The sequence below is a fragment of the Dromiciops gliroides genome, chromosome 4, assembly GCF_019393635.1.
Source record: "Dromiciops gliroides isolate mDroGli1 chromosome 4, mDroGli1.pri, whole genome shotgun sequence".
NCBI classification, from domain to species: domain Eukaryota; kingdom Metazoa; phylum Chordata; class Mammalia; order Microbiotheria; family Microbiotheriidae; genus Dromiciops; species Dromiciops gliroides.
In genome coordinates, this window is record NC_057864.1 from 31,412,954 (window position 1) to 31,423,538 (window position 10,585).

General features: G+C 53.3%; 1 protein-coding gene across 2 annotated transcripts; it reads right to left on the bottom strand.

Moving 5' to 3' along the window:
- Window positions 1-2,615: 2,615 nt before the first annotated feature.
- DMBX1 (diencephalon/mesencephalon homeobox 1) lies at window positions 2,616-9,856 on the bottom strand. Of its 2 annotated transcripts, none has more exons than XM_043962866.1 (4): window positions 9,694-9,856; window positions 5,029-5,207; window positions 4,199-4,562; window positions 2,616-3,166 (listed from the first exon to the last, which is right to left on the bottom strand). In XM_043962866.1, exons 1-4 carry the CDS (start codon window positions 9,845-9,847, stop codon window positions 2,616-2,618), a joined length of 1,248 nt encoding a protein of 415 aa, XP_043818801.1. In that variant the 5' UTR covers window positions 9,848-9,856. The 2 variants fall into 2 exon arrangements, with proteins under 2 accessions (XP_043818801.1, XP_043818799.1); XM_043962864.1 differs by having other exon boundaries at window positions 5,029-5,224; window positions 9,696-9,847.
- Window positions 9,857-10,585: the final 729 nt, after the last annotated feature.

Sequence of the window (10,585 nt, forward strand, 5' to 3'; positions counted from 1 at the left end):
CCCCACCCAGACCTGCCTTAGCATCAGCAGAGTTGTGTAAGTGCTTGCCCAGCTAGTCCCGGGTGGACAGCAGACCTTTCCTGCACTAGGTGCTAGAAGCCAAGCTTCTGTTTTCTCTCCTCCTTACCCTCTAGGAATGAGGACAGAAACTCTTACTAAAGCAATTAGCTTTGAGAACCCAAACCTAAGGAAACCCAAGATCTGATTGACTTTTTCCCCTCACTGAAGCTGGTGTCCAAGCCCTCCGTTTGGGAATAATAGCTGTGTAAAGGATTTCCAGACATATGTTTATAGTACCGTCTCCTAGAAAGTTCGGGGAACTGTTACCATCTAGTTTTGGAGAGAGGATTCAATTGTTTTTCTTGCTTTCTGTTCTTCCTTGCCTTAAGAGGGAAAGTCAGCTTCCTAGTTCGGAAGACAAGAAAGCTCCTTTATCCTCCGATCCTAGTTCCTTCCCTATTTTCAGGGAGATCCTGGATCTTAGAACTGTAGGTTACCTGTTCTTCAGTACAGTAAAGTATTTCTGCCTATGGTCACCCAGAACACCTTAAGAGCATGTGTGCTTCTCTGTCCTAGGAGTTAGAGAAGGACAGGAAAGGCTCTGGGCTTTATTGGTTGAGCTGAGTCAAATTAAGTCATATCAGGCTGGTGTCCAGTCCTTCTCCACCTACTTTAAACAAAATCTCTCAGTGCCTGTCTTACCTCACTCCCAGACTCCTCCCCAACCCCCAACAAGCTGAGAATAAAAACTCAGCCTCTGTTCAGGGAAGGGAGTCCTTTTTGGCCTTGGTTCATGCCCCTTACCATGCCTGGGCCCCATTCTAACCATCTGTGAAACAAAGCTAATGATCTCTAAGGTTCTCTTCAATTTGGACATTGTATGACCTTGGCCAAGCCCTTTATCCTCTCTGGATATCAGTTTCTCCATCTGTAAAATGAAGGGGTTAGAAGAAATGATCTGCCATGTCCCTTCCAACTCTGACACCCTAAAATTATGCTTGGGACACCGGGAGTGATTTTGCCACTACCTCCTGCTCTGGAAAATTAACTAGGAGGAGCATAGCTTTCTTAGGGCTGACCATTTCCTCCCTCCTGCTCAGGTCTCCTTTTTTATGCCACATCCACACCAGAGGCTAGGTTTTCAGGGGGTAGGATGGGGGTGGGCTGGGTTAGTGACCCTGGCTGGGGGGAATGGGAGTAGGTTGGAAGGAGGGGAGAATCCAAAAGATAGCACAAGCATAAACAAAATGAAGCTTAACAGCTGGGGGTAGGGGCACCAACACAGGCAGGTAGGAGCACATTTGCCATTATGGGGAAACTGAGGTGGTAAGGTAGGTTAGTGAGAGGAAAAGAGAATGAAGGAAAGAGACCAAGAGGGGAAGAGAGGCTGAGAAAAACAGAGGGAAAGATATGACTTCAAGAAACAAAAGGAAGAAAAAGCCGTCCCAGAGTGGAGTGAGCTGCCCCTGCAGATAGTGAGCTCCCTGTTCCTGGAGGTCTTCAAGCAAAGGTGGCATGACCAAAGAAGCTCTGGAACTCAAGAATCCTCCTCCTGTCCATATGGTACTGTATGACCCTTTCAGTCCCTTCTGGCTCTGAGAGTCTGCGACTGAGAAAAAAATAGAGGGAGGTAGAGGCAGATAGAGGGAGGGAGATTGAGAGACAACGAGACAGGAAAGTTGGGGGTGGGGTGGGGAACAAACATGGGCAGAGGGAGAAAAGCAAGAATGTGGAGGCAGAGAAAGGAGACGAGGAAGGGACCGAGTTGCTTGAGGACAGGTGGACATGACTGTGGGACCTTAGCAGGGTAGAGAAACGACCCGGAGAGATGAGGAGGGGAGTGAGGGTCAAGAGTGGAACAGACAGAGCACGGAGACAACCGAGAAGACGGACAACACAGAACCAGAGAGGACCGGGAGCAAACGCTGGGGAATGATGGGGAGGTGGGGAAGGGACCCGGGAGAGGAGTGAAGGGAATGGCGGGAGGGGTAGGGAAACTGAAAATAGAGCTTTATAGATTTATATTTATATCACATTCCACACATCCAGTTACGAAGGAAGGGAGTGGGGGTCAAGGTGGGAGGCTGTTGCTCCTCCTCTAGGACTGTCGAGGGTGGAGAATGGGGGCGGTTGAATTCAAAGGGGAGAGACAGATTTCCTTCCCTCCACCCCAAGTCACCTTCCTCCCAGGGCCATGCAGGGGTGCAGCAGGTGTGGACTTCACCCCCACCCCTAACAACGAGGAGGCAGGGATCATTCTGGCCCGGGTGGTGACAGCGCCGGATAGGAATGGGGGGGGGGGAGAGGAGGGGGACTGCCTCTCCGGGCTGTGTCTGGGGTGGGGGATGAGGAGGGGACCTGGGCCTGGACCCCAGAACAGGGCTGGGAAGGGGTGGGGGTCCGTCTCTTCCGGACCACGATGGGGTCTGCGGACCACCTGGGAGGAGACGGACGAGAGAGGTTGGTCCGCTTGCCCCGGCTGGATCTGGGGTGGGTCTGGGCTGGGCCCTGGGCACAGGAGAGGGACTGCGGGCCGGCCTGGGGTGGGGGTGGGGGGCGGGGATGGGCCAGGGCGGGGGGGGGGGGAGGGTTCTGCCTTCCTGGGGACGCGCCGCTCAGTTGGGCAGCGTGTCCAGTCCCAGGGAGGCCGCGTGCTGCTTGGCCCGGAGCCGCAAGCTTTCGATGCTGCTGGTCTTACTGTTCAGCGCGGCCGAGGCTGCGGCGGCTGCTGCCGCGGCGGCGGCTGGGGGCGGCGGCGGCGGGGGCCCAAGGCCGCCAGGGGCCGCGGGAATCAGCGGGGAGCCCCAGACGCTCGGGTGAGCCGCGGCAGCCGCGGCCGACAGCGACTGGTAGTAGGACTGGCAGTGGAGGGAGCCCAGCGGTGCCATGTTGACGCCCAGGTAGGGCACGGCAGCGGCAGCGGCGGCGGCGGCAGCGGCAGCGGCCGCAGCTGGGGGCGGCGGGCCGCCCACCTCGAAGGACGAGTAATGCACCAGATTGTTGGTGGCCGCCATGTGCTGACGGAACTGCTCCTGCAGGCGGAAGAGGCTGAGCGGCGAAGATGAGTAGGAGTGCGATGGCCCCAGGACGCTGCCGCCGCCCCCGCCGGCCCCGGCGCCCGAGCTCTGTGGCGGCAGGGGGCCTGAGGCGGTGCCGCCCGGTGAGTCTGCAAGCACAGCCGTGGAGGAGCCCAGTTAACCGGCACGCAGTGGCTCCCACGGCTGCCCACCTAAAAAGATCCCCCTGCCCTCCGCCTGGCTCCTCTACGCCTCCCAAAGTGACAGGCAGAACGCTGACCTCCCGGTCAGCCCAGGGGCTGCAGAGGCAGGCGCCTGGGCTGCGCAAGGTGTGGGGAGTGAGGGGGCGGGCGATGGAAGGACACACTGGCCGCTTTTCCACTGACCCCTTCTACACAGTAGTTACCCGCAAGTCTTCTTGCTACGTTGTTTCTAAGCTACATTGTCTCCCTTGATACATTGTCCTGCACTGCGTCTCCCGTATCGTCTCCCTGATAGATTGTTTCTTGTATCCTCTGAGCAATGATCTCTTCGGTTACATTTTTCCACTGCGAGATACTCTGTCTCTCCGATCCACCGTCTCATCACTTCTTTCCTCTAATACACTATTCCCTCGAATAGCCCCCCCTGTCTCCTCTGATACATCGTTTTAGCCCTTAGCCCGCTTCCTCTGACAGACAAACTGTCTTTTCTAACACAGTGCCTCCTCTGATACTTTCTCCCTTGAGTAAGTGTATCCTCCTCCTCGCTCACCGAAGAAATACGCTGTTTCCTCTGATAAATAAATAGTCCCCTTCCGCTGCACTGTCTGCTTTGATAGCTCGTCTCCCCTGATAGATTGCGGGCAGGCACAGGTCGTCTCCTCTAACACCATCCTTTCCCGTGTCCTAGATCCTCTCACTCACTTTTTCCTTTCATACAGTTGCCTCTGACACCGTATGTCCTCTGATACTCCATATGCTTTCATATGCAGTTTCTCCTCATAAGAAGATACTTCTTCCACTGTCCCCGACAATGTAGCGTCGGACACCCCCTCCCTTCTGATGCTGCCTTGCCGACAATGGGCCTCACCCATTTTCACAGCCTCAGCACCTTGAGCTCTCCTACGGAGGCTGCGAGCAGCATCCCTCTCAAAGGGAGGCCTGTTCCCTGCAGCACCTCCTGCCCTCCCTGGGCCTCACCTGCTTTGGGGCTGCTTCTCTTGCAGCTGAAGCCCTTGCCCTCCAGGCCCGGACTCTTCTCAGTCTTGCCTTGCTCAGTGGCTCCCCGAGCCTCCTCCTCCTCCTCCCGGTCAGCCTGGTCCTCGGGGGCTGACTCACCAGCTGATTGCTCAGACAGGGTCAGGTGTAGCTCAGCGGAGGGCTCTCCAGGCAGAGGACAGGACTGCTCAGACTCAGGCAGGACAGGAGCCTGGCCATCTGGGTTGGGCACCTCTGCTTTGCCCTCCCCGTGGCCGCCCTCAGCCTCCTTCTGTTTCTGAAGCTGCTCCTTCTGTAAGCTCCGCTGCTTCTTACGGAACTTGGCCCTCCGATTCTTGAACCACACCTGGTTGGGGGCGTGGGGGGAGAAAAGGAACAAGAAGTGAGCAGGCCGTCGGGGAGAGGAATGGAAGTGGAAGCAGAGACGTGACGACATGAAGTGTGTGTGTGTGTGTGTATGTGTGTGTTGAGAAACAGAGCGGGGTACGGGGTCTTGTAAGCAGGAATCGGGGCAGGGGAGACCTAGGCAGAGAGGCAGCATCATGACAGTCCTTTCCCCAGCTCGATCCCACCTCCCTCTTCCCGGCTTCACACCCACGTCCCGCTGGCACAGCCCGCCTTTGCCCTCCTCCCTCCCCGCCTTAATAAAGTTGGAAGTTCGGAATTGGTGAAAACGTGTAAAAGGTTATTTCGCCCCTGCAGATGGGAGACCAGGCTGACTCTCGGCTGCAAGACCAGGGGAGCCGGCAAAGGGGAGGAAGGAGACAGTCGGAGGGTGGGGAGGCGGCAGGGGCGGGAGTAGCGGGTCTTGCCTGAACTCGGGCCTCTGGCAGATTGGTGCACATGGCCAGCCGCTCCCTCATCACCACGTCAGGGTAGTGGGTTTTCTGAAAGGTCTTCTCCAGGGCCTCGAGCTGCTGGGCCGTGAAGGCCGTGCGACTGCGGCGCTGCTTTCGGTGCTGAGAGCCATAGCGGGCCTCCAAGATGATGTCTTGAAATGTACAGCCGTTGGAGGGCAAGCAGAGGGGGCCCATTTAATTATGGGAATTAGGGAGGAGCACACACACGCACACTGCACACAAGACTGCCTGCCTACCAGTCCCAAGATTCCGCCCTCCACGAACTTAGATCGTAGAGGGTTTTTGTTTGTTTTTTGCAAGGCAATGAAGGTTGTGACTTGCCCAGGGTCACACAGCTCTATCCACTGCACTTAGCTGCCCTGATGGTAGAATCCTGAAGCTGAAAGGGATGCCAGGTGGTGTCCCCGCCAGCCCATTCTAGAATAGGAGCCCTTTCATAGCCTTCCTGAGGGAGCGGCCTTCCAGCTTCTATTGGAAGACCGATGGTAGTGATGGGGAGCTTGCTACCACCTGAAAGAGCCCCTCCGGTTTGGGCTCAGATATTTACTACTTGTAGATCATTAAGGAAGACCTAGGCAGAGAGGCAGATCACTAACAGTCCTTTCCCAAGGTCGATCCCACCTCCCTCTTCCCGGCTTCTGTTTTCAGTTTCCTCTGTTAAATAAGGGGGTTCAACCCGATGACCTCTAACTGCCCTCCTAGTTTAAATCCTAGGAAAGCATGACCTCCAAAGATAGAAAACATGATCCCTCAGACCCCCCTTTCTGCTTATTGGGACAGTCTCTAGTCTTGGAGAAGAAGGAGAAGAACCACAATGATGCTGGTGGTGGTGGTACTCACGGTTATTTAACTCAATAAGGTTTACAATGTGCTTTACAAACATTATCTCTTTTTGTCCTCACAACAACCCTGGGAGGTAGATACTATTATTATCCCCATTTAACAGATGAGAAAACTGAGGTAGGCAGAAGTTAAGTGACTCGTTCCTCCCAAACCTCTTCTCTGGGTCTCACCTCCTGTCTTCTGTTTACTCTTATAAGGATGCATGATAGTTCATCAATGTCCTCCTGCTAAAATATTTTTTCTGTTATTCTCAGAATGCCTTCCAGGAGGCCTATGGCCACGCAGAGAAGGTCAATGCTGTCCTTAGCCTTAGCAAAGCACCTCTGGGTCTGATTACTACTCAAAGTCCAAGTAGTATCTGCATTTTCTGCTGAGACGGCCTAGGAAGGACATCACTGAACAGAAGAGAGTGTGTCCAGGATGATTAAACTCTCCTCTGGCTGAAGGGCATAGGAAGCCAAGAGAGGTCGGGCTCTATAAATGACCACCCCAAAACTTCTCAGATGAGTAACTTCTTTGCCCTGGGCCTTAAAACCAAGCCCTGACCCTGGTTAGATATCGAGTTCTGACCCTGATCCCCGATTCAACCCTGACTTGGGCAAGGCATCTCATAAAATTGTATTTGGTCATAAGGGGAAGCAGGATGAGAGAGTGGCTGGCTCCGTGCCAGCTGTCCCAAGCTGTAGGAGCCACAACCCAAGGCCACAGAGCTGAGGCAGCTCCCAGAGCTACTGTCCTCAGGACTGAAGTGTCATGGTTCCTACAGGAAGGGCAGGAAAACTCAAGGTGGATGTGTGGCATGAGGAGACCGGAGAGCCAGAGAGGGGCTCTTCACACATATCCCTGATATAACCTGGCTCCTGTCCCATCCTTTCCCAAGCACGACTTCACATTCCAGCCAGAAAAGACGATATAACAAGATCGTAAGCTTTTCAGACTTGCCTCCTCTACCTGTGGCCCCATCACTGCCTCTGACTTGCAAGTTCCCAATCTTGGGGTGATCCATGACTCCTCCCTCTCACTCACCTTATCCAATCAGTGACCGACTTCTGTGGATCCCACTTCAGCCATTTTTCTCCTCCCTGTCCCCCTCCCCTCTGTTCCCACAGCTACTACCTTAGGGCAGACATTCAATGTCAGTCACCTGGGCTGTTGTAATAGACTCCTAACAGGCCCCCCTAACTCTACTCTCTCCTCCTCCAATCCACCCTTTGGTTTGTTGCCAGACCCATCTTCCTTAGGCACAGAGCAGGTCAGGTCACTCCTCCCCTCAAAGCTCTATGGGATACCCCATCTGCTCCAAACTCATTTGTCTGACATTCAAGGCCTTATCACTTTAACATACAATCACCTTGACAGTCTAGCTGCATCTTAGATTAGTTCCTTCCATGAAAGCTATGCTCCAATCAATCTGGACACCTCTCTGTGCCCTGAGCAGACCCTGGGTTGTCCTATTTCTGAGCTCACCAAAACTCTCTCCACCAAGAATGTCTTCCCTCCCCTTTCATTGATCTGCTTAGGTGGCTAGATGGCTCAGTAGTTAGAGTGCTGGTCCTGTCCTGCCACAGACACTTGCTAGCTATGTGACCCTGAGCAAGTCTGTCAACCTCAGTTTCCTCAACTGTAAAATGGGAACAATGATAGCACCTACCTACTTCCCAGAGCTTTTGTGAGGATCAGATGAGATAATACTTGTAAAGTGCTTAGCAAGTGCCTGGCACATAGTAGGTGCTTAATAAATGCTTTCCCCCTCCTCCTTCTTCACCTGCTGAATTTGTGCCCATACTTTAAAGCTTATTTCCTCCAAAGGCCAAAAGGAGACATAGACAAGCTGGGCAGTGATGGGGCCACCATATTAAATTTCAAATAGATATTTTTTAAAAAATGCAAAGCTGTACCTAAGGACAATTTCCTGTTTCCTGTGTAGTACCACACTTGACACTTACTAGCTGTGTGACCCTGGGCAAGTCACTTAACCCCAATTGTTTCACCAACAAAGTACCCTCTTTGCCCTCTTTTTTGTGGAGGGGGTGGAGTGTGCATGTTTGTGGGTGCTTACCAAGTTCATAATACTCAAAAGGATTTCTAAAAATCACTCCCTCTGGGGGCAGTTAAGTGGTACTTAACAGTGGATAGAGCACTGACCCTGGAGTCAGGAGGACCTGAGTTCAAATTTGACCTCAGATACTTACTATACTTGCCTAGGGTCAAATCACTTAACCCTGATTGCCTCCAAAAAAAAAAATCACTTCCTCCATGTTCTAGTTCAGAACCAGCTAATCTTATCCATCTGGCCACAGGGCATCCTCTTCCAGGAAGCCTTCTTTGATTTCCCCATCTTTAATGACCTTCCTCCAAGGAGCTCAGTGGGCTGCTTTAATCCTCCCTGGGCAGTGTGTTGGAGAGTCTTGAGCTTCATGCCCCTTTTAGACTGTGAGTTCCATGAGGCTAGGCACTGCGTCAGATCTACTCTGTGGGTCTCCTTGAGCTCTGCACATAGCAGATACTTAATGAATGTTTGCTAAGTTTGAAGCCATGGGAGACAGTCAGGGAGCAGCTCTTACTAATTCAAGCCAATCCAACAGGATTAAGTATCCACTCTGTGCCAGGCCCTGGAGGCCAACAAGACAAAATGGAGACAGTTACTGCCTCCATGTAATTCCTCACTGTCTTCTGGAAGGGGTCAGGGATACAAGATGTAAATGGGGAAGCAGGGCAATAATCATTTGAGGACAGAGAGAACTCAGGAAAGAGCTGTCATGGAGGAGACAGCCCAGGAACCCAACCTGGAGAAGCTCTGAAGAAACCAAATGAGGAGGGAGGCATTCTAGGCAGGGAGGTCAACAAGGGCCTGTTCAAAGGCACTGGGGCAGGGGGCAGTTGGTGGTGCAGTGGAGGAAGCACTGGCCCTGGATTCAGGAGGTCCTGAGTTCAAATCCAGCCTCAGACACTTGACACTTACTAGCTGTGTGACCTTGGGCAACTTACTTAATCCTCATTGTCCCAGAAAAAAGAAAAAGAAAAAAGGCACTGGATCAGGAGTTGTGGCACCATGTCCAGCCCTTGTTAGCAGGTCAGCCACTTTGGAGTCCACCAAGTGACAAGCAATGAGTCGGGGAGGGAAGGCCCCTGGGACAGATCGAGAGCTCTACCCTCAGAGAACATCTGGGTATCAGGCAATGGAAGGGAACACACTGGAGGAGTCTCCTACCCAGCAAAAGGGTGCCATTCAATCCAACAAACACTGACTGACTACCTGCTGGGTTCACAAGATCCCTAACCTCAGGGTGCTCCCAGTCTGGGAGGGGGAACTCAGTTTGGGGAACTTGAATTGATCATAGAGAATGATAAAGCTACCAGAGAGATGCAGTGAGAGGGTTCTGGAAGCTCCTTGGGGAATGCCCTTCCTAGCAGGAAGGCAGGGAAGACCTCCTGGAAGAGGGGGCATTTGTGGTGGGCTAAAGATGCTAGGATCCCAGATAGAGAGCTGGGACTCATGTCCTCCAACTCCTTCCTTTCACAAAAGGGGAAACTGAGGCTCATAGAGGTGGAGAAACTTGCCTAAGGTCACCCCGCTAGGAAGCATCTGGGGCACAAGTCCGAACTGCAAGTTCAACACTAGCTTTCTATGCAGTGATGCAAAGAACAGTGAAGGAGTTAAGACCTGTGGGAATCAAGACCCGGAGGGATCCCTCCCTCCCCCAACCTCTCTCTCCCTCCCTCCCCAGTCCTCCCCCATCCTCTCCCTCACCCCCACCCCCACGTGGATCTTACCAGCCAGCCTCTCTGCCAGGGTGAGAGCATGCACAGAGGGGCGGTAATCAGGCCCGTGCTGGGCCTGCTGAGCTGCCTGCTGGTGGAGGTTGTACATGGCACTGAGGGAATTCATGGCATGCAGCGAGTAGCCATTCACACCGTAGTGCTGCATTCCGGCAAAAACCTGGAGGGAAAGAGAAGCAGAAGGGGGCCTGTGAGTACACTCCTGAGACATTCCTGCCCCCTCCCCTTCCCCTCTCACCTCCTTCCTTCCACAATCAGTGACTAAGTACCTGCTGGATGCAGAGCCCCAGTACCTAAGATAAGACATAGCCCTGCCTGGCCCACAGTCTAGGAAGGGGATTAAGATATGCATGTGAGAAGCTAGAAGGAATACACAACCTGGCAGGAGACAGGCAGGCATGAAAGGGGAGCAGGGACACCCAGGGCAGCTCATTCCTTGAATGTGGCCATCTGCTTCTCTCCCTCCCACCAAAGCTAAAAGAAAAGCCACTAGCCTCAGTTCCAAGAGGGAGACAAGGGGGAAGGGGAAGACAAGGTGGGTACTGGGGCTTTTGGGGAGAGGACCTAACCCCAAAGGTACCGTCTGGGGCCACTCAACCATTGTAATGACACCAGTGGTCTAATTTTTCCAAGTCTTTCTCATAATCTTATTCTACCTTCACAAAGCCCCATATCAGAGGCAGGATGGATGTCATCATTCCCATTCTAAGGAGGGGCAAACTGAGGTCCAGAGAAGTGATTTGCTTCTAGTCTCACAGGGAGGCAATGATGGAGCTAGGGAGCAAACTCAGCTCTCCTGCCTCCCCAGTCAGGGTTCTTTGTACAAAGCCTATATCTGTGAAACCTGGGAAGCCAGGCATGCAGGAACCCCAGCTCCTCCCCATGG